The following is a 23,111-nucleotide window of genomic DNA, read 5'->3' on the forward strand; positions in this document are numbered from 1 at the left end:
AGGCCACGAACCCATTCTGATGGTGCGAAAATGGACTTGTTTACAGAGCCTTTCAAGCACGGCGAAGAAGCCTTAAGAAACGTGGGCAAAAGCTTGCTAAAATAATGGCTTGGTTTCTCCCTTGCACATGACTGCTGAGGGGTGTGGCAGTCCCACCAGTCCTAGCAAAGTTAACATTTCTGTTTGTCTACATCACGTAGCAGCTCCTTTGTTAATTTATTATATTAATTCAGAATCTACTACAATTTACAAAGAACATCTTTAGTTTATTTAGCACAAATTTTCTGATACAGGATACAAACGAGTCTACTGCTTTTCTGTATGGAACACATGCCTGACTTTGTCATGCTGGAGGGAGGAGTCACCCAGTGTAACATTTACCACGTTATTACAGAACCTTACTCATGAAACGGGCTCTGCTTCCTGTAGTGCTGTTCTGACAACCAGGCTGTTCCCAGAAGTACACTGAACTGAGTTTTTCAGAGGCAAAATGAAATGTGATAACCATTCTTAAGCTGTTAGTAACAGGAGAAAAGCTGGCCTAATACTGCACTGAAAACTACATTCACATTTTAAACACAGAGGTACAGATCACTTTTTACCTGCTTTTTTCAAACCCACACCTTTCTTGGCTCTCAAAGTGGGACTCTGAACTATTTCTACAGCCTCTGAAAGCAGCACTGCTCACGTCCAGGTATTGCAGTCAGTCTACAGGCTTCTGCGTGCTGGGTGGAGTGGCATCAGCAATTGTAGCTAAATAAATGAGATTTCTGTGCAGGATATGCTGGTACCTGTGAGAGGAGGAAACACAGGATCTGGGAGACGTTCTTTTCTAGACAATTACCCATACTTGCACTCGTGCACGCTGATCAGTATTTGCAGTTAGGAGAAAAAAATAGGAAACTAGAATAATAAATCAAGGGGAACTTATCGTGTTCTTATTCTGAATCCCGGTACAACGCCCTGAACTGCACTCGGTCGGGGAGCGCATGTTACCACCCAGCTTCGGTGGGAAGCAGGACATTCAGCTGGCAGCCCTGAGGCCGCAGAACGGCAGCGGAGCAGGAGCGGCCGGAGCTGCCTGCCGGGCTGGTCCGGGCAGCTGCAGCGGCTCCGCAGGGTCTGGAGCGGCAGAGCCGCCGCACCGCTCCGTGCGCCACACGGGCAGGAGGGCAGCGCGGGCGCCGCAGGAACACTGAGCACACACCCTGACCGCGGCGGCAGGGACACTCCGTGCTTTATACGTCTGTGAAGATGATTTTGCGGGAAACCCCTTTACATGCCCAGCCGCACTTCCCTCTCAGCGGCAGGAAAGCTCAAGGAGCTCGAGCCGCGTTTCGCTGCCGTCACCGACACCTGGGCCCGCAGCGCCCCGCCCCGCCCGCCCAGGGCGATCACTTACTCCACGCAGTCGGTGGCGCGGCCCTTGCTCTGGTACTCCACGATGCACCGGATCAGCTGGTCGTTCTCCTCCAGCAGCTGCGGCACAGAGCGCCGTCACCGCCCGCCCCGCTCCGCCCCGCCCTGCCCCAAGCGGGCCGGAAGGGCCCGCGTCACGGTCCGGCTCCGGCCCGGGCTCCGTCCCGGTGCCGTCCCGTCCCGGCTCCGTCCCAGCCCGGTCTCGCTCACCCGCTGCAGCGTGTCCTGGTTCACCTCCGCCTTCCCGCGCAGCCGCTCGGGCACGAACGCCACGGACATGGCGGCTCCCGGCTGAGGGGCGCGGCGGCCCCGCCCCCGGCCGCGCGCACGCGCGCTCCCGCGGGGAGTGCCCGAGCCGAGCCCAGCCCGCCCCGCGCCGCAACAAACCAGCGCCGCCGTGCCTTGTACTCAACAGTTTATTCTGGTTTAAAATAAAAAACAGAAAGCCTGCGCGGCCGGGCGGGGCCACCACGGTTTGCCCCGCCCGCGGCTCCCGGCCCGGGTATTTACAGCTGGAACACCTCGGACAGTAAAGAGTTATTGCAACAGGACAGCACTTGCCTCTACGGTCAAAAATCTCAACAGGTGTTCAGAATCGTGACTTGTGGATCCCAAAAGGCAGTTGTTAAACATGCAAAAACATTACTAAACAATATTATCTAACTTCTACAGCTGTCAAATACTTGACCTTAATAAGGAAACCAATTACAAAATACTTCCTTGTAGTGCTATACAAAAGTTATAAAATTAAGATTCTATCAACCACTTTTAAATATTCCAATTTTTCAACAGTGCAGTTTTTCACGTCTTCATCACCACTGAACATTCTGAAGTAAAAAAAAATAAATCAGCAAATTAGATCAAAGTGATGTAATCTTTGGATCCCTTTATTCCTGTGGCCTTCATATACATACACAGACACAAATGACCAGGTTTCTATTTCAGCATACCAGAAAGTTGCAACTAGTTATCCAGAACTGGCAAAAAATCCGTACTGTCATTTGTGACTTTGCGGTCTCAGAACCAGAGTCTCACTGTCTCCAAGCTACGGTCTATCAAAATGCAAACAACTTCAAACACTAAGAATTCTTTAAATTGCTCATTTCTACAGGTATTACAACAAAGTTAACGTTTCAAGAATTGACAAATGGAGACAGACTTTTATCCCAGGCATCCCAGGAGAATCACCAACTCGTGTGCCTGGTCCATTATTAAAAAAAGTTAATATTTCTCACTAAATAAAATTAATTGCAAATCTTGACATATGAAAATTCCTTTTCTCCTTTTTTTGAAAATATCTCCTTAACTTGGTTAAATCCTGTGATATGCCAGAAACTACAAATTCTTGCAAGAGCAGTGAAGCGTGTATCCTGTTTTGTGTAATGGAAGAACATTTTCAAAACTTCATTATAGTCCAAATATAAAATCAAACATTTAAGCTTGAAAAGCTGCTAAAGAAAAAAAACCCAACTAATTCAGTGTTCTTCAGCATATCAACTTTCTGCAATAACAGTATGTTTACCGACTTAAAAATGTTTATTCTTTAAAAAATTAGTTGCTTTTTATACAGCTATACAAAGTTTGTAATGTTTCTTTGGCAATGGGATATAATGGAATTTTACAACTATATAAAAACTTTCCTTTGCCTAAGAAACAGTATTTACTGTGTGTACATATCTGACTGACAAAGCAAGTTTTCTACTGTCCAGCACCCTAGTTGATACAAGAACAACTACCTCAAAAGGGATTTTACAGGATTTCCAGAAAACAACCTTCGGTGGGTTCAAAACACTCACAGTATCGACGGCCTTCTGCATACCATTGTCCTTACAACTTGAAGCAATTATCAAATACAGTTTAGTAATAAGAAAAATCCTTTCAGTGATGAAAAAATACTTAAACTCCATCGAAGTACTGCTTATAATTAACTATACATAAGAAATTACTTATCCTTCTGTCTCAAATATATTTAATGCTTACTGTTTTCAAAGATGGCCATTTCTCAAAAGTAACTGCATTACACCCCTTTGAAATTAAATAGTTAAATCCCAGTGCTGGTGACAAGTATACAGCAAATTAACTTCATTCTTTGCAGAGATCAAAACTAATTCTCTGATTCAAGAAGATCTAGACGTTCACCTGGTTTCAGCTTTCTTGTAGACTACGCAGCAACTTTGTTGTCTTTCTAGAGGGAACAAAAGTAGTGTCAAAATTCATTTAGCAAAACAAACCCTACAAACTAATCTGGGCAACAACCCTGGGAGCAGTTGTGCTGTGCTGCCTATTCCCCATGTCCTGCAGCAGGAAGGAGACCTCTGGAGGAGACCAGGTTGGCATCTGGTCAAACTCCCCAGTCTGGCACTCAGTAGAGCAGCTCATCACTCTGAATACAAGCACAGCACAAATCCTCAGCCCTTATACCATCTCCTACTCAACTGGAAGGCAGCAAAACTCTTGTCCAGAAATTCAAATTGCTAATATCCAATCCCTCATTTCCATTCACATTCAGCTATCCAAAGACCCTTTAAGTCACAGGACTGTTGCAAACTAATCAAGGAACAGCTGAGGGATGTCTCACAACAGAGAGAAATGTGCTGTGATGAAACCTCCTCTTTTTTCATTTAAAAAAAAATCAAAATTTCTATCAAAATTTAGAGATTATTGTTTGCAAAACTCTAATTGCTCATGCAGTCAACTACTAGTTGTTGTTATTCTGTCCCAGTCAGAACTCTGAAAGCCTAGTTTATCTGAACCAATCTGAATAGCTGTCTTTGTTACTGATTCTAACCAGTACAACCAGTCTATAGGATTTGTGCCAACTCATTAACAAAGAATTCAAAAGGTTGTTGCACACTGGAAGCAAGTTAAATTATTCCATCTCATTCTTCATATTTTTCAATATTGCTTGGAAAAATGCTTGCAATTTACATTTCTGACACTTGCATTCAACCTGTAGAACTCTTTTACCCCTTCTTTTTCTTCTCCTCCCCAATATCAGCTATCAAATAGCTATTCAGGGCATGTGATGAAAGGCAACCTCTGTTTTTGGTTGACAGCAAAATGATGCTCTGTAACTAAAATTTCAGCATTAATGGACTTTTCAAAAAGCAGCTCGGAGCCCCTGCAAAATACCGCTCAACAAGTCCTAGCTGAACATCCAATCTAAAAGCAGGAGATGTTGACCACTCCTTTCGCAGAGCAGTGGGTGGGGTCAGGGTAACACGAAGGGCACTTTACCCTATACTCGAAGTCGGCGAACTCCCTGCCTCCACGGCCTCCTCGGAACCCGCCGCGGAAGCCGCGGGGGGCGGTGAAGCCGCCCCGGCCGCCGCCCCGGCCTCTGCCCCCTCGGAAGCCGATGACGCCCCTGCCCCTGAAGCCGCCGCGGCCGCGGTTGGGGCGCAGGGGGATGCCGAAGGTCTCGGCGTTCAGCCGCCGCTCCTCGGCCCAGGTGGGTCGCCGCTCCCTGCAGCACAGAACCGACACCGATTGCTGAGAACGCTCAGGAAGGAAGGGAGAGGGGCAGAAAGCCCGTGAGATGAACAACGGTACGTTAAATCACACGGCAAATCTCCACTGTATCCCTCTCGCAAGAACCCAGGTGTCTGCCACAGTTCACCGGACTCATCAAGAAGGAACATGTTACAGAGCCGTTAATTAGATATTAACAATGCTCCAAGAGTTTGCCGTATTGAAGGGCACACTCTGTATCCTCTGCACACGGTATCATTTAAAACAAGAAACAGTTTACAGTTACAGATGTTATTTTATCTGGCTGCGAGCACAACCAGCAACTCCCCCTCTCCCTCCTGCAAGTCAAATAGGTTGGCAATCCACATCATCATGTCTAATAAAATGGCAGCAGCAAAAGATAAGCTTTAATTTTCCTGAAATGTTATCTCCCCATTAGAACAACACTACTGGCCGAGACAGTTATGTAATCTGCTTAGAAACCATTACCAAAGCAGGGTTATAATTGATTTAACTCAAGTGTTAATTTAGGAGCAAAGCAAAACAAACCAACCCCCCCACATCTTAGTAATCTGGAAAGGAGATTCTAGAGCCTGTGCATTAAGTTCCAAAAGCGTGGCTCCAAAACATCTTAAAATACCTTCCTATGAACATATTGCATTTGCCCACAAAGAAATTTTGTGCTTCTTATTGCTTCTTATTATTTTTGCCAGCTGCATGTGGAAATAAGCTCTAATCACCTTTGATTCAGAGTTGATTGTAATGAGTAGCACTGGACAGTACCTTAAGATATAAACATGCATTAAGCAGACTAAAAAGCTTCTCCTTTCAGGCCATACCTATTGTCATCACAGGAAATGTTATCAAAGAAGGATTTGGTTTTGTCATAGTAGCAATTGGGTCCAAGTGGATCTTCCTCATCGGCATTCCCTTCGCTGTTTTGGGTATCAACACCTGAGTCACCTTTGTCTTCTCCGTTTACAGGCTTCTCTGGTTTCTCAAGTTTATCTTCTAGAAAATAAAAGGTAAACAGAAGCCTAAAAAACCCAGCACTGTTAACTTATTCCCAGTCGGAGAGGAACTACACTGAACGCTACAAAAATAATTTAATGTAAAAGTCAAATAATTTGATGCGTAAATTAGGATGTATTGCTGCTACTGTCTGGAGGTTTTTATGCTTCCTGTGGGCTTAATTTAAAAAAAAAAACAACCTGTGGCAGAACTGATCTGACAGCCATCTATTTTCTCCCCTCTTTAGCTACCTCCCTCCTGGGCTTAAGAGCCTCATTCAGTGAATCCTCCTAAAAGCCACCCCATGGTTTTGTTCATCCCTATTGTCCTTCCTCTTTGTCTTCTGGGTTGCAGGGCCAGCATTCTGACTTTACCACGTACTTATTTCTTAGAATGCCTCCAGTTCAACTTACTGTTTTGACTGGTACTGAAAACAAAGCTGACAGTTCAGCACCAGCAGCTACTGCTACCTTCAAATCTCATTCCTAAACATCTACAGCTTAAATCTCACCATGCTGTGCATAAACTTCAGATAACCAGCTCAACCTTTCCATGCCACACACAAGAATTACCACACTCACAAACATTTCTATAGCTATGTATGATTAGCCTTCCCTTTTCTCTTTATCATTCTGAAAAACATCCAGAATCAACAGCAAAGCATCAACTCACTGAAAAATGATGCAGAAAAACAGGCAAGCACCACAGGACAGATCTTATGAGACTCAATGGGTGCTTTTTACTCCACACTGAAATTGGACCATTTATTCCCACCTTTTGTTTCCCATCTTTTAGCCAATCATTCACTGAAATAGGGAACTCACTATATTAACCTACAACAATTTTGTCCAAAAATAGTAGCAGCAGTGTAACAAACAGGTGGCTGGTCACAAGAGAATGAGGTAATCAAAACAGAAGCCTGCTAGAAAAGAAGTGCTGGCAGCATGGTTTCTAACTACTCCTGTGTTCTCCTGGAAAAGGATAAAAGCCAAGGAAAAGCTAGAAACCTTCTGATAAACTCTCCTGCATACTACAGTGAAGTTCTGATCCCAAACTATTTTGCTTTTGTCTGTAATTGACATTGTAATTTTGGTCTAATAATTGAAAACCTAAAACATGGATTTTCTTTCCAGAACTTTCCATCCTTTCCAGAACTTGAAAGTAACAAACATTATTGGGACTTCTGGTTAAGTAATCTGCATTTTTAACAGAGACTTGTTAGAACTTCACAGATTATATCTACTAGTTAAAATTTGTAAAAAACTCAAACAGTGACCCAAGTATTTAATTAACATATGATCCCAGTTTACTCATCACTTTTTTAGATTTTTAGATTTATTTTTTAATGACTGCAAACAAGACTTAGTACTATATGCCTTTTAAGAGTTGTTCTCCAAGGTAGGATCAAAACAGCAAGACACAGTTTTTCCATGCTCAAATCTAAAGTAAAAATTGGTTTACCTTTTAATTTAAGTTTATTATGAAATTCTCTATCAATTTCCTCCTTATTGAATTGTGCATTTGCACTTTCGAAGTCGAAGTCCTTCTCAAACTTCATTGGACCATCTCTCCTAATCCCAAATCTTCCTCGGCCCCCTCTGTGACCCCCACGGCCTCTCCGTGCTGCAGGCGCACCTGGAACTGAAAAGAGGAAACTCTGCTTTTGCTTTGTGGATTGCCTTTTCTGTGAGGGTGGTGGAGGGTGTTTTGTTTTTTGGTTTGCTTTCTAATTCCTGGAATAACAGGTTGGGACTTCAGAAGTGCAGGAAGAGAATGCCTGTTGTTTAAAGCCTCATCAGAGCAGCTTGTAATTGGTAAATTCACTTCCAGTAACAATGGCAGTGACACAGAAAGCATAAGAAGTATTAAATTTGTGTGTTACAAGACTCTCTAGAAGTCACTGAAAGCTTTTGGAAGAAGAGTTAAAATATTAGTGGCTTCTGAGTCAAGTATTTTTCTAGAAAGGCTTTTATTTCATGCTATTATTTTTATAAATCCCTGAATAGTCCTTGATTTGCACTTTTATTTAAATTGACTGCTCAGTATAAAGCAACAAGAAGAGATTTTTCTCTTTAATGTTGACTTCATTTGCTTGGATTATTCTGACTCAATGCAAAGTTACACTTTCATAGTAAAATGTCAAAGAATTTATGTCTTTTAGCAAATTTTAAAAAAACTTATTGGTCTGAAAGCAATGATAGCTATTTCTCAAAACATGATTTACCAATTTGTCGTTTGTTTTCATTTCTGAGTTCATTTTCTGATCTTGAAACCTTGTGTGCTTCAGCTAAAGTTGGAAATAAAAACATGATTTGTTTATCCAATTAAGTATTTTTGATCATATTTTGTATATATAGTTCAATTTAAAAAAAATCCAAACTGATAAATGTAAACCACATTTTTAAATCATAAAAAAAAGGGATTTCGAATATATGCTTAAATTTAAAAAGAAATATGTATCTAATCCGGGTGTCTGCTGGCCAGCCTACCAGTAACAGACAGCAGGAAAATTCCTACGTATTACTCTTTAAAAGAGCACTTTGTATGTGTATGGAAGGAGTTAAGCTGTATGAAAAACTATGCAAAGCTACCTCGTCTGTGCTCTTGGTTCTCTAGGGATTTTTGGCTTGCAGACACCAAAGGTCTGGTTTGTACAGGACTCCTCCTCCCAACTGGTGCTGGCGTGGGCAGGTGGGCTGAAGCTGTTTGTACAGCTTGTTCCATGGTGGGGCTCCTTCTCAAATGGTCCATCTGAGGGCTTGAACGAGCTGGGGAAAAAATAAAACCAAACCCCATAGTGTTATTTCTGATCTAGAAAGGTGACTTACTGGAGTGACTGGTCTCAGCCAACTGAGACTGATAAGTTTATCTGCTCAGGCAGTCAAGACAGCTGAGTCAAAAAAAACCATCTGCACCATCAGATCCACTACTTCAGAATAAAGGATACATAGGAATATCCCTTCCCTCAGTCTGAAAGGAAATAATGGGTAGGACACCCAACCCCTACCAACCCATTAATGATGTGAATTTAGCTGTGGAATGAAACTATAGCAGTGCCTGGAGGTAAAAATGCTCCTTCTGCCTCCCTGGGATGCCCAGTGGGACGAGGCTGCTCCCCAGGGCGGCCGTGACACTGCTCAGGCACCGCTGCAGGATCCCTGCGCGCAGGGACAGCGGCGGCCGGGCTGAGCGCAGGGCAGAGCTGTGGGAGCTGCCCCACCTGCACTGCCCACACAGCACCACGCACAGCACAGGGGCTGCAGGCAGGGCACCCTCAGAACAGAGCCAGATCCTGCTCACACAGTGCCACGTACAGCACAGGGGCTGCAGGCAGGGCACCCTCAGAACAGAGCCAGATCCTGCTCACACAGCACCACGCACAGCACAGGGGCTGCAGGCAGGGCACCCTCAGAACAGAGCCAGATCCTGCCCACACAGCACCACGCACAGCACAGGGGCTGCAGGCAGGGCACCCTCAGAACAGAGCCAGATCCTGCTCACACAGCACCACGCACAGCACAGGGGCTGCAGGCAGGGCACCCTCAGAACAGAGCCAGATCCTGCACTGCTCACACAGTGCCACGCGCAGCACAGGGGCTGCAGGCAGGGCACCCTCAGAACAGAGCCAGATCCAGCCAGACAAGGTTACAACATCAAATAGGTACGTCTACTAAGAAAAGAGAAGAAGACTCAAGTCCCAGTAAGTTAAAGAACAAGGTTCTATTTCATTGTGAAACCAGCAAAAGGAAAACAAAAAATAAACCAAACCCGCAAAACCCCACAAACAAAACAATAAATCCAACCATCCCACACTTGCAATCTACAAAGATGAAAAATATTTCTAAAAGCAAACACATTCAGAAAAAAACCTGTTGGTGTCCCACAGGAGATGTTGTGGCAGAATGTATGTTCACCTGGAGCATGTATCATACATATCCATACATGTCCAGAAATCATACAGGCTTTAAGTACAGAAAACCAAACTACTGTTTCAACAGAGAAAGCTCAGCATACTTTTGCCCCTTGAGTTAATCCAACCAAGTAGAACCTGTTTTTGGCAACCCACTCAAGTAGTCCTAGAAACCCTCCTAACGGGTATACAAATCTCAGCTGGAATTTAGGAAAAAAACTGTTTGCTGTAAGTGTTTTGCCTTTTAACATGACTGCATAATTTAAAAACAGCATTAGGAATATATCTCGGCACACACTTTGACAGCAAGGAAGAGTGGAAGAGCAGGAAATAATGGGGTTTGGGTTTTTAAGGAGCAATGTTAACAACATTTGCATGAAGGGTGAGGGTGAAGGTGCTCAATGTTTAGTTTCTTTTTTCTTTGCCATTCAAATATCATCCAGAATCCAATTTTTTCCAATATTACATAAACTACCCATACAGTTCTTGTTACTATTATGCTGATTTAAAAATCATGTCTCAATCTCTACAGGAAATCAGGTCTGCTGTTACTAGCATCTATGTAACCATACAAGAACAGAAGAACTACACTTAGGAATAAAGACTTAAAAATTTTAAGCTGAAGGACTTCCCCTTTCAATCAGTATGAAATATCTGCAGTTTCTGTCATGTTATCAATAAACTAAATACTGAATTTCCACATGTACCTGTTTGCTAACCTTATTTCATTTAATTAAGTCCTACTTCTCAGCACAAATGCCTTAAGGGTGACAATAAAGGTGTTACTACCTGCACCACTCCAAGATGTAGAGAAAACACATTTAAAGAGCAAACACAAAGCCTCTCAGTGTCTCCTGGGTTTAATACTAACTGTTTTCAAGAGACAATTCAGCTGTTTGGTTGGCATTTCTGACAACCACCAAAATCACACAACTGGTCAAAAAAAGACTGAAGTCACTAAAAAAGATTTTACCTTGAGACATCTGTGTTTTTAGTGATCTTGCATCTGTTGTAAATGCAGAACCAACTGTAGTGTTTTGGGACATGCTGGCACTGCCTGAAGAGTCTGTTCCAAAAGATGTTAAAGAACCTCCTGCTTTGAAAGAAATAATATAGTTGTAAAATCTGGTTTGGACTTTTTTAAAATTAGCAGTAAATGATTAGTGAAGCTTTATTAGGCAGTTATTCTAGAGTACACATAACTCTGTCCTTCCCATATACTTTAGTTTAATCTAACAGATGCACACACATAAACTAGTAAGACTTGATCAAATATCTTGATTTTTTTAATGTAAAATGAAAAATAGAAGAGCACTTCTAACTTCACCATCGCAAGTATTAACAAAACAGTCATCTTACAGAGCCATATATGTTATTGGTATATATTTCCACTTAAATGCAATAATATGACTACTACATCTTATTAATTGATATCAATTATGGCCAATTCTACAGCCTTTCTTTTGCATGGCTAACATTTTCAGTACCAGGAGTAACACTGCTGCCATAACAGTTACGAGCCTGTAAGTTCCTATGAGAAAATCTAAACTGTGAAATAAACTCTCAGGGAGGAAGGAAAGTTGGTTGGGCAGTCTCAGAGAGAATATGCAGGATAAAGGAGCAACTATCCCATGCAGCTCACAAATACTTCCAGCATCTGTTTCACACCTAGCCAACGCTTCACAAACAGCTGAAGGACTGTGCTGGCACATGGTTGCTGAATAATCCAAATCCTTATTTAAGGCACACAGCACCTGGTCAACCCAACAGCACAGCTATGGGGCTTCTCTGGAGGGGCCGCCTCTACCACTTGTGAATATAATAAATATTTGTCCCTCTGAGATAGGGGTTTAGTTCTCAATCACGATTATTTTGATTTAAGATGCAAAGACTACCAAGAACTCTCTACTTTCGAGCGAAACTGCAGAACTAGCAGAGATGGAAGGCCTTGGATGTGCCTTAGGATAAGGCACTGATGAAACTCTCAGCAGTGATTTCTGTCTGTGCACACAGAGCTCCACCCCCAGGCGAACACCTACCAACTCCCACAGCGCCGAACTGCTGCCCCACCAGCGGGCTCGGGCTGAACTGACTGTACGCAGGCATCCTGCCAAAAGGACCATAGGACCCCACAGACTGGAAGGAAGATGCAGTCGAAGATCCTAGTGAAGACTAAAGACAAAACACACAACACACTAGCAAAAATTCGTATTTGCACAAAAATTAGGAAATAGTTCTGTGAGGCAAGAAATGTAGAAACTCTAAAATAAACATTTTCACAAGTATGTACAGCTTAGAAAGCACTTTTACCCTTCCACCATCACAGACCTGTGGAAACAGCACCACAAAATTTTGCAATCTTTTCCCTATAACCGCAGACATCAGACTGTCTTGTCCAACACACACATATAAGCTTTGTTGACCAATTTGGAAAGTGTCCTATCTTTTTCCTTGAAGTTTCAAACCCCACAGGTACAATAAGACACTCAAGCATACTGGAGGAGGTTGGGGTTATCCCTATTATTGGGGTTCACGGTAATGCAACTTTACCACTCTTGACCACAACTGACAAAAGGATTTGCACCAAATCAAAAAAAAAGTCCTTGGAGAAATGCAAGGGCACCTCGTAAGGAAGTTCAAGAATTTTATCCTATAGAATAGTTAAAGCAGTAGAATCGTATTACATGGAATTATCAATCTTCATTTGAAGCAAGAGATTTCCTCTTGCTGTCAGGGATGATTTTAAGATACCCCCTAAGCACAATCAAAAAGCCAACAAGTTTCTGAGAAAACTATTTATCAGTCCATTTACTAAAAAATGACAGACTACTTAAATCAGAAGGCTTCAAGTTGTAAGCTGCTTTGCCCTTAGAAACCAAGTTTTCACTATTCAAATAGCTGCCTTGTAGTACGAGGCCTGTTTAAAAACACAGAGCTAGATGAAACACTTTAAAGTCATAGTTAGCATAAAATGCTGAACATTAAAACAAAAACAAAACAAACAAGCAAACAAAACCACTAACGATCTGGAGATATTTCAGCATCTACTGTGTTTGATTTATACCAAGTCTGACCTTCCCAAGAACTATGTGTCCTCCTAAGCCAAGTCACTTTCAAAAAAGGCATCAAGACCTACAAAACATCCTAAGTTGGTTTTGAAAAGACAGCAGCTTTGGTATGTAGTGCACTGTGCTAGAGTTAGATTTCAGCCTTCGTTTTCACCGTTAATGACTTTGAAAGGAGAAAATCCTTCCAGAGTTCTTTACTTTGGGTTGTGAACCTTACAGTGATAAACACTTTAATTTTTAAACCCTCAGCTAGAGAGCACTTAAGCCAGCAAGTTACCTCTGGACCAACAATTCTTTAAACTCTGTTCTGACTTACCTGCACAATAGCAGGGTCCTGTGGCAGGGAGCACTGAGGCTTTGGTGGCTCACAGACAGTCAGGTCTTTGATGTCACTGCCACGGAATATGATGTACTCGAACACTTCATCGCGAGGGGGGATGGGCCTGTCCGTCGGTCTGTCCTCTGTACCAAAGGACCGAACTGCAACGGTGGGAAGGGAGCAAGAGAATCAAACACCCCACGTTCAACAAAAGGGTTTCAAACACACTGCAGATATCAACAGCTTTAAATAAAAAGAACAAAATTTCATTGAGGAAAAAACCCTTACTGAATAAGCATCACGTTCTTTATCATTATCAACTCTCCTCAGACAAACAAGTAATTTTAGCTAAAAAATCTGAGTTAAAACCCAAGCGGAAAGACTGAGACATCACTTATGCTATCAGTTACATGTTGGATATTTCAACTGTTTTGTGAGAGTAAGGGGAAGCAGCAAGGCAGGTTTCTTGGCTGGTAAGTCAATCCTATGAATCAAGGAATACTTGAGTTTACATACTTCATATTCTGTATTTGCAAAACAGGAAAAAATATGCTAATACTACTAGAATCTGGAACATTAAAAATTATCAAATCTGGATTTCTCAAAAGATTCAGAATTTAATAAACAAAAAGAATTCTGTGGTATGTATACACGATTTTCACTAAGCAAAATGCATTCTTCTTGCTGGTGTAAGGTTTATATGGCAACATATGATCTCTGTCAAATTAAGCAAACTCACTGGGGCATAACTATCTTCCTGGTGTGCACCACACCAAGATATTAAATTCCTTATATGAATTCCAACAGCCTTCTGACTGCACAGCAATGGGGCAATCAGGCTCTTCCTTCTGCACTACGTGTAATCACTGCCACTGCACACGGATACCATCCCTTTGCTGTCACTGCCCTCTCAGAAACTTTCCCCCATTCTTAGACTGCCAAAGCTGGGTGAGTGTCAAATGAAACAAATAACTAAAGAAGAGATTTGTCTCCAAGGCTTAGTTCTGTAAGCAAAAACTAAACAATGGATCGAAACCAGAGAGGAGAAAAAACCAAACCCCCAAAATCATGACAGTCACGTTCAACCACAATCTCATGCTCTCAGCTTGCAGCAGCTTTAACAATGCCTCACGACTGTTTTTGCTCCAGCCTTTTAGAAAGTGTTTGCTTTGCAAGGTACAAGTTATGCTGACAAAAAAAAAAAAAAAAAAAATATCTGTATTTCGCTTTAATTTACCAGAATTAGATTTCCCTCCATTTTCAGAGGCATAATTTTGGAGACATAATTAGGCACTTATTTGCAGCCATAGAATCATTAGGCAAGAAAAGCAGACTCTCCCGTAGAGATGTATTAAGCGATACTGAGTCACTTCTCAGGCTGCACCAGCCATCTTCCATCACTGTTGCTTCTTGTGATGCTGCATAAACAGAGCTTAACAGTCAGGTATTAAAATCTTTTTAAGATGCATAATTCAGGGGTAAAGAGATCATGTCCATGCTACAAAGGAAAAATAACATAAAGTGGTTATAATTATTTTCTTCATGTATCATCTAGTGGGCTGACTTTCACTACCTTTTCTGTTTCTGTGAATCTGAAAGTCTGCTCTGAATGGTGCTACAAAGTGTGAGCAATGTAAAAAGGCACACACTGTTTAGTTAATGTCAGTCTTTGTTGGAACAGGAATCTGTCTTCTTTTTCTCTACAGAAAAAAGTGTCTGTAGCTTAAGAATTTGCAGAAATTAACTCAAATGAACAGTAGCTTAATAACATTATCAAAGGGTCACGTGCATTCCTGTAATCTGTTCACCAGGCTTTTCTATTTCACTACCTTGACCATGGATATACCTTCACTTTCTGGCCATCTTATACTCCATTTATCACACAACTAACAAATTATCCTGGACTTTCATTCCACCATTTGACCTGTTGCCTTGGTAAGTAAAAACAAGTTGATTTTGTACTGCTTTCCTCTGTCCCACACTGCAATGTTTCTCTAGCAGCCATTTTGTCTACAAAGGTGCACAAAAATGGACAGAGTATGATCAGTAAGTTACCAAAGGATTTTACTTTCTAGCTAAAGTGAAGAAACCACTCTGTAGCAACACCACAGAGAAAGGGTAGGAAGTTAGAGGGTTGCATCTTGTCTTTACATGGAAATAAAAACCTGATGAACAGTGGAAGAAATATGCTTTGAGAGTATTTCTCTTACGTTAGAGCTACACTGCACAGGTATTTTAATATTAATACTAATGTTCCATGATACATATAGGAACAGTTCTAACACCTGGCAATCACTTTCTTCATATTAAATCAATCAAATAATAATAAAAAGGAAACCATCAGACTTTAATCTACTGATGTGCTGAAAGAAGTAAAGGGATTTCAGTGTATGTTAAAAAACAACGTCTTTCTGCACACCATGAAATTACCGTAACATCAAAAGGAAGTTTCTCAATGCCAAAATTTAGAATTCATCTTTAAGAGATTCAACTGTCTATGCAGCTAACTCAAGACACTGATATGGTTGCCAATGGTTTAGCAATAAAACACATCAAGACTTGTTACTAGAAGTTTGACTCTTCCTTTACTTCTCCCCTGCCCCAAATCAAACTGGTTTTATCACAGCCTTCTGCAAAATAGAAACACAATTTCATCCAATGAAGACTTGCTCTGCTACAGAGGGGTAAGCAAACTCTCCTGATTTGCAGTTCAGACTCGCTCTCTCAGCACAAGCAACCAAAATAACCACCCCAAGTCCAATTTCTTGTTAAAGCAGAACTGTGCATGTGGAGATCTTAGGAAGAGCTACTTAATGAGTCCACCCCAGTCAGGTCCTTCAGAGTAGTGCTAAGAGTAGCAGTAGTTACTTTTTGTATTCTGCAAAGGCATACCTATCTTTACAGTTTCTGTTTTCCACACTTAGATTAGGATTTAACACAATCTGAGCTCATGAAAGTAAGAAGTCTAACACTAGAAGTGGCCAGTATAGCAGGATTTCAGAAAGAAATAGCTTTCACCATGTTTTCTCATACTCAGAAATACTGAGTTGCCAGAGAATCAAAAGCACAGGGTATTGGAGCAGCAGCAGGCTTAGAGCCCTATCCTTCTTCCTCCAGAACAAGGTGCAGTGGTTCATATATGGCAAAATACTGAAGAGTGAGAGGAGATGAAAAGAAGCATGTCAAAGACAAGCTTACAACTGTGGTAATCTAATTAATCTTACCTTGTTGATTTCAGGATTTTTTTTGTTTTGTTTTTGAAAGAGCTAAACTGGCTTAAGAACTTGCAAACAAAAGGACAAGCAGTACATGTTGAAACTGAACTCCTTTTTTTCAGTGTAAATACACACAATTAAGTAGCTAGCTAAAATAATTAACTCTCTTGAGCTTATTCATATATATACTCGTGGCCAAGTAGTTCCACCAACTTCATATTAAAGTGCTGTGAGCAAATTTTTGTACAGATTTTGACTGTGATATTACTACTATACAATATTATAATGTGTATTACCCTACACTACTGCAGCATTCAACGGCAACATTGCAGCTTTCCCTGTCAGTTCCTAGATATGATTACCTGTTGACTAACACAGGGAATCTAACAGAACGTTAATCAGAAGTGAAGCTATTGGCTGTGCTAGCACGAGGACTCGGTTCCCCTGACGCGTGAATCGCTGCGAACAGGCAGCTCAGTCTGTGCACAGCACTGACACTCTGCTCACACTCACACTCACAGGAGCGGCACCATGACTACAATGAGATCACCACAAGTGAAGAAGTCGTTTCACTCGCCACCTCTCTCCAAACACCAGCACCCTTTCGCTGCAAACACGCTGTGACAGCGGCACAGCCCACCGAGCTCACGGCAGGCTCATTCCTCCAGAGCAGCTAACTCAGCCTGCACTCCCCTACCTGCAGGGAGACGGAGGAGGGCAGGAGCCGGAGTGGGCCTTGACAAGAGTTTTTCTGCTGTGACGTCCTGTGCACCAGTTGGGTTTGGCACACATACCCTAACGCTCAAGACATGCCAGGAGAATGTTACTTAACTGACTAAAAATCACATTCATAAAAAATTGACAGAAATGTAACCCTTCCTGTTCCTGCTCCCAACCCTGAAATGAGCTCAAGCCTTCATAAAATTTTAACTTTCCTCTGCCTGCATTTCTGAGTCTTTCACCTGCAAATAACGTTCTGTAGCAGTCTAAAGGGAAGCTTTCCTTTAGATGTGTCATTATACCATGGACAACACTATCACAGGTGGTTGAAAATGCCACAAGTTTAACTACGTCTCAAAATTAGCAAAGCTGTGTTATTAATATCTATCAACTACAATGGTTCCAAATGCAACTCTCAATGGTCCAAGAGTTGCTAAGTGAGAACTGATGCATTATAGCACAGACAACACATAATTTTGTTTCTCATACTCACACACCTAAGGATTCCCTGTTGTTGAAGGAACAAAGCTTTTTCTGACCCACCATGGTTGTTCTTACACAGTTTATCTGCATTTAAAATAACTCTCTCTAAATCAGTGCCTTGATATAGAAAAACATTATGTATAACTAATATGAAAGACCACATCTTTTTAATGCCACAACATTTAAGATCAAGCACTCTGATTATTCTGTAAATGCCCAGGGTAAGGCAGTAATCATTTTCCAGCAAGAAAACTAATCATGGCTTGCAAACTCCTCGTAAATTGCTTGGGATTAATGATGTTTTAAAAATTAATCATGAATTTTTAAAAAACTAAGTGTTAACTAGAACCATGAACCAGAAGAACATTTCAAATTATTCTATCTTGAGGCTTGACAATAGGAGTGAGTGGGTTTTGGTTCCAGACACCGTCTCTGAAAAGCTGTCGATCCAAAGAAAATCTGATCACCAATAACATTTAATGTCTGCACAGCTTGCTTAGTGTTCAGAATCCACTAGGGATGTTTCCCTTGTTATTTACTAACTATACACTTATGCACTTTGCAAAAGGATGCGTCACTTCACCTTATCAGACCCCAGGTTAGGTTAAAAATAGTTTGCTCAATATTTAGCAGTTCCTATCTTTCTCTAATGGTAGATAGAGGCCACAAGTTTTGCTTTGTGAAAAGATCACAGCGTTGTAAACAAAATGCTGATTAGAGAACTAGAGCAGACTGTCCCCAGTAAGGGAGGACTACAGTCTGTGCTGGCAACCCAAAAAACTTATTTCTGTCTGAAACCCTAGACAATTTCAGACAAATGAAGGCATTCCACAAATACAACCTCATGAGATTAATCTCTGACTTCAGTTTAGCCCACACAAATCCTGTGGTTGGGCAAATCTGTAGTTATTTGAGCACAGATCTACTTTTGCACCTCAGGTCACCATTTCAGTAACCTCAGCTAGAACATGAATAATGATAAGATGCCTTGCACTCAATTCAAGGAACAGTCCTGTCACACAGACTGCACAGCTGGGCAACTGAAAGCATCATCTCTTGGTGGCTTTTGTCTGTCTCTGGCAAGAAAAATGACATTTGTGGTCAAGATTCACACTAAACAGTTCTGGTTTGACTTCTGGACTCACCACAAGACGTAACTATTACCTGATCAAAACATTTACAGCTAGAGTACAAGTTCTGCTTCTTTCACAAACACACTTGGCCAGCAATTAAGCACACTTGCCACCTTACATATCCATTCAAGGGCCTAAGCCTTCAGAAACTTGAATACTCTCGGAGCAAAGCATTCTGTTCATGAGCACAGAGAACTGCTCTACTGTCTAATATGATTGTTATCAGATTAATCTCAAGATTTTTGGTTCCATGTGGCCTAGAAATACTGGTTTATTCTCTTCTGAATCATAACACTGTATTACAAAACAAACATTCTTCAGCTAACTTAGCCAAGTTTTATTAAAGTAAATTCAGTGGTTTAGATTTACATTTCTGATGGGAGCTATGAGAAGAGAGCAGATTAGACTTGTAACTGTTTGATCCATCTTAAATATGTACACTTTGGCAGATACACGCCAACATGACTTAACCACTGTTGAGGAGTCATGCAAAACTGGCTCGGTCAGCATTAAATCAGTCTAATTTTGGACAAGACTATCACATGGTCCTTAAGGATAGGATTCTTTTTCTATGTGCTTTTGCATAAACTTTAACAATCACAGCACGCAACTGGAATTTCTGAACATTTATTTTTGATCACAGCATCCAGCTTTTACTTGTACGAACCAAAACCAGCTGTCCTTTCCAAGTAGATAATGCAATTCCAGCCAGGCAATTTTACCTAAAGGCAACTTTACAAAGAAGTAAAAATCACATAATGAACGGTGCAAGCCTGGGAGCAAACCCCCGGTAAGGTGTTTCCAAGCCCATGTACCACAATTTACAAAACAGAGTAACTTATTCTCTACACAATAACGGGGGCGAGGGGGGAAGGCACAGAGCGCACAAACGGGAATTACCACAAAGGCCGGCCAAAGCCAACACGCTCACGGTATGCAGGAGCACCCGCGGCAGCTGTGCAGAGCGAACAGAGCGCCGCTAAGCCTTTCCTGTCAGCCACGATCCAGCTCTGCAATCCTCTCTGGCCCAAATAGTTAATTTACACAAGGAGCACCTCTTCCTCTTACCTAATGGCTGGATAGACTCTCTGCTTTTACATATGAATTCAGATTACTTAGCAAGACTTCACAGACGGAAGAAGTGTCAAGGAAAAAAATGCTGAGTTTTACAAAATCTATTATAAAGAGGTTATTAAAAGTCCTGACTTAATGTTTTACGTTGAGAATGAATTATCATGCATGAGAAACACCTGAAGTCCTTCGGATGCCCAGTTTCAAAAATTCTCTTTTTTTTCTCTCAACTCTCTTCTCAGTAAACCTGTCTTTCTAACTTTCTTACACACTCACGCAGATCCCTTCTCTGTCTCGACATATAAATCTATCTATCTATCTATCTATCTATCTATCTATCTATCTATCTATCTATCTATCTATCTAATCTCTGTCTTCTGACCGATAACATTCTCATACCGTTTCGGACTACACTGTGCCATACACCTCCAAAATTAACACCTCACGCTCAGCTTTTGTCGGTAATCCAGCACTCAGGATTCCCTTCAGACCCGAGCTGTCTGCCGTCCTGAGATGCAGAGCAATCCAGTCATACACGGCCCTATACCCCGTAGGTCTGGAATTCTTAACTATGCAAAGAAAATCTCTTTCTAGCCTCTCCCTCCTCCTCCCTTTCACGCACTAGCTCTGGACCGCTTCCACCGCCACGGCTTTCGTACTTGCACTCTACGCGAACACCTCCGAGCAGCCCCGGCGCGGTGCCGCTCCCGGCTCCTCTCCGCGAGGGTCCCTCCCCGGAGCGGGGGCGCGGGGCCCGCAGCGCTGCCGCTCTCACAGCCGGACCCTCTCCCCGCAGCCGCCCCGCCGGAAGGACGGCGGGACGAGGCGGGCTCTGATCGCGCTCCGCCGGCCCCGCAGGCTGCAGGCCGCCCGCCGGGCCTCCTCAGCGCCCGGACAGCGCCGCGGCTCCAGGTCCTCGCTCGATCCCGGTCCCGCGGCCTCGATCCCGTCCCGCAGCCGCGCTCCCCTCCGGCCCCTCCCCGAGCGCCGCCGGGCCCGCTCCTCCGGCCGGCGGCATCCTTACCCTTGGCCAGGGCTACCGTGGAGTTCTCGGTGTCGATGGTGTACAGGATCCCCTCATAGCGGATCTCAGCCTTGGAGATGAGGCTGATCTTGCTCCCGATGTAGGGCGTCCCCCCGCTCATGGCGCTGCTTCTCGGTCAGGGACACCCCTTCGCCGCTGCCAAGGGCTCCTTAAGCCAGGCACAAGCAGCCAAGCAAGTCCGACCCTGAGTCGCAGTAGGCTCTGTCCTCCTGCCGCCCCGAGCCGCCACTCCCCGCACAGCGGAGCCCTCGGCACAGCCCTCAGCGGAGCGCTCAACACGGCCCGCGCCCCGCGGCTCCCAACATGGCCGCCGCCTTCATCTTCCCTAACAGCGCCCCCCCGCCCGGCCCGCCAGGTGCATGCCGGGAGCGTGGCTTCTCTCGCGAGAGCTGCGGAGGGACGCTGAGTTGGGGGCGGGAGCGCTGCGGAGCGGCGGCGAGGTTCAGCGCGCGACGGCGGGAGCGGAGCCCGGAGCTTCGGCTCTGCCCGGCGCCGCTCGGCTCTGCCCGGCGCCGCTCGGGCCCCGCTCGGCCCTGCCCGGCTCGGCTCAGCCTGGCTGAGGGGGCTCAGCCTGGAGAGGAGGAGGCTCAGGGGAGCTCTGCACAACTCCGATAGAAGGGGACAGCCAGGGGGCTTGGGCTCTGCTCCCGGGAAAGAGGGACAGGAGGAGAAGGGGCAGCCTCAAGCTGGGCAGGGGAGGCTCAGGTTGGATCTTGGGGAACATTTCTTAGTGGAAAGGGGCACTTAGGCTGCCCAGGGCTGACTCCCAATTCCTGGAGGGAAAAACGTGAATGTGGCAATTGGGAACATGGGTTAGTGGTCGCCTTGACAGTGCTGAGGGAAACTGAGAGGTCTTTCTTAATTTCCACCTGTGCTATTCCTAGAACAGCCCTTAGTTCTCTAGTCATCTTCATGCTCTCCAATTTTTGGACTTTATAATTTCTGTTGTACGTAAAATGAGCAGCTGAAGGAATATTTTTGTAGTGTAAAATGAATTTCAGTAACGTAGATAAAGAGTTCTTAATTTTAGAAATTATCTCAAAATCTAATCTGAATTGGTAGGTAGCATCTTGAAATTAAATTTAAACTTAAGATGGTTAAATTGTGTATTTGAAGGCACTGAAAGTGTGTATTTGAGACAAACCCATGACACATAAGCAGGAAAATAGCACTCCTTTCTAAGCTCTTTCACTTCTGTAGAAGACAATAGGTTACTCGTCCTGTGCCCTGTTCTCACTCCATGCAGCTGAACACGGCAGGAGGACTTGGCTGTGTACTGAGTTATTAATGACAAATTTGGCCTGGGCAGTGCTGAGAACTGAAGAGCAGCTCAACAAGTTCTGTGGTGGATTTTCTTTCACAGGCAATTTTGAAACCATGGTTGGAAGTTAACTCTTCTAAAGACCATTCTCTCTCAAACAAAAAATAATTCAGGAAAGACTGTATCTTAAAAGATCAGGTGAGATGATCACAATGGTCTCTTAGAGTTGTGTTGTTTTTTTGGGGTTTTTTTTTGTATTCTGTAAATATATAATTGAAAAATTCTAGAGCTACAAATATATTCAGAAATGGTTTTTGTGATGAAATGCGTGAAAATATTTGGAAACCATTTTTATAATAGAATGAATACAAAAGTTCACAGAGATTCTGTACTTTACTAGAAGTGTTCTTCCCTATGCAAAAGCTCAAGCTCAAGGCAGTGTCAGCAACAAGTTTATAAACATTCTTAGATATCCCTTCACCTCTTGACTTGAAGGAAGTCCAATACGAGTCAGTATATATCATGTTTTATTAAATAAAACATTCTATTACACTTTCTTACCTTGGGTGTTTATATACATAAAATGGCTCAACTTAAAAGAAGTGAGTGGGGGGGGTAAATACAAATTAATGTTTTACAGATTACCCATGCACAAATGTACATTCAATTGTAATACTCGCCATTTTCTCTGTCCACTGGGAAGGTAACTTTTATCTTCTAAAGTTACAAAGCAATTCAGTTTCCTCCAGGGTGGTTTTTATGGAAACACCCAGTTTAATACCACAGTATTAGAAAAATGGACACTAAAACTTGTTTCATAGTCAGGACTAGGAATCAGGACCAGGAACCATGTATCTAGCTTTCCATTCTCTTATGAAAACTCTGGAGATGGTCATATGCAAACGAAGTTCAGAAGCAGGGAAACTAGGTGAGGACTGCATGGAATGTTCTCTGATAAACTCAGTAAAGTCTGTGACTCATAAAA

At 42.9% G+C, this 23,111-nt stretch overlaps 2 protein-coding genes across 6 annotated transcripts; both read right to left on the reverse strand.

Moving 5' to 3' along the window:
• Positions 1-245: 245 nt before the first annotated feature.
• Positions 246-1,834, reverse strand: SS18L2 (SS18 like 2). Its single transcript, XM_063410428.1, has 3 exons — positions 1,630-1,834; positions 1,403-1,479; positions 246-791 (listed from the first exon to the last, which is right to left on the reverse strand). The coding sequence occupies exons 1-3, from the start codon at positions 1,696-1,698 to the stop codon at positions 704-706; spliced, it is 234 nt and encodes a 77-aa protein (XP_063266498.1). The 5' UTR covers positions 1,699-1,834; the 3' UTR covers positions 246-703.
• LSM14A (LSM14A mRNA processing body assembly factor) lies at positions 1,818-21,222 on the reverse strand. Of its 5 annotated transcripts, none has more exons than XM_063410419.1 (10): positions 20,845-21,222; positions 13,196-13,359; positions 11,851-11,983; positions 10,785-10,904; positions 8,493-8,669; positions 8,126-8,188; positions 7,363-7,542; positions 5,730-5,901; positions 4,657-4,885; positions 1,818-3,600 (listed from the first exon to the last, which is right to left on the reverse strand). In XM_063410419.1, exons 1-10 carry the CDS (start codon positions 20,963-20,965, stop codon positions 3,565-3,567), a joined length of 1,395 nt encoding a protein of 464 aa, XP_063266489.1. In that variant the 5' UTR covers positions 20,966-21,222; the 3' UTR covers positions 1,818-3,564. The 5 variants fall into 5 exon arrangements, with proteins under 5 accessions (XP_063266489.1, XP_063266488.1, XP_063266492.1 ...); XM_063410418.1 differs by having other exon boundaries at positions 10,785-10,907; XM_063410422.1 differs by having other exon boundaries at positions 1,818-3,604; positions 20,845-21,221.
• Positions 21,223-23,111: the final 1,889 nt, after the last annotated feature.

The sequence above is a fragment of the Prinia subflava genome, chromosome 13, assembly GCF_021018805.1.
Source record: "Prinia subflava isolate CZ2003 ecotype Zambia chromosome 13, Cam_Psub_1.2, whole genome shotgun sequence".
NCBI lineage: Eukaryota > Metazoa > Chordata > Aves > Passeriformes > Cisticolidae > Prinia > Prinia subflava.

Excerpts from the sequence above, each read along its gene's own strand:
- SS18L2 (XM_063410428.1), bottom strand. The coding sequence starts at position 1,698 with ATGTCCGTGGCGTTCGTGCCCGAGCGGCTGCGCGGGAAGGCGGAGGTG. Across the intron at positions 1,480-1,629 it reads ACCAGGACACGCTGCAGCGG|CTGCTGGAGGAGAACGACCA; the intron begins GTGAGCGAGACC and ends TCTGTGCCGCAG. Across the intron at positions 792-1,402 it reads CGCGCCACCGACTGCGTGGA|GTACCAGCATATCCTGCACA; the intron begins GTAAGTGATCGC and ends CTCCTCTCACAG.
- LSM14A (XM_063410418.1), bottom strand. The coding sequence starts at position 20,965 with ATGAGCGGGGGGACGCCCTACATCGGGAGCAAGATCAGCCTCATCTCC. Across the intron at positions 5,902-7,362 it reads TAATAAACTTAAATTAAAAG|AAGATAAACTTGAGAAACCA; the intron begins GTAAACCAATTT and ends TTTATTTTCTAG. Across the intron at positions 4,886-5,729 it reads ATTTCCTGTGATGACAATAG|GGAGCGGCGACCCACCTGGG; the intron begins GTATGGCCTGAA and ends TCTGTGCTGCAG.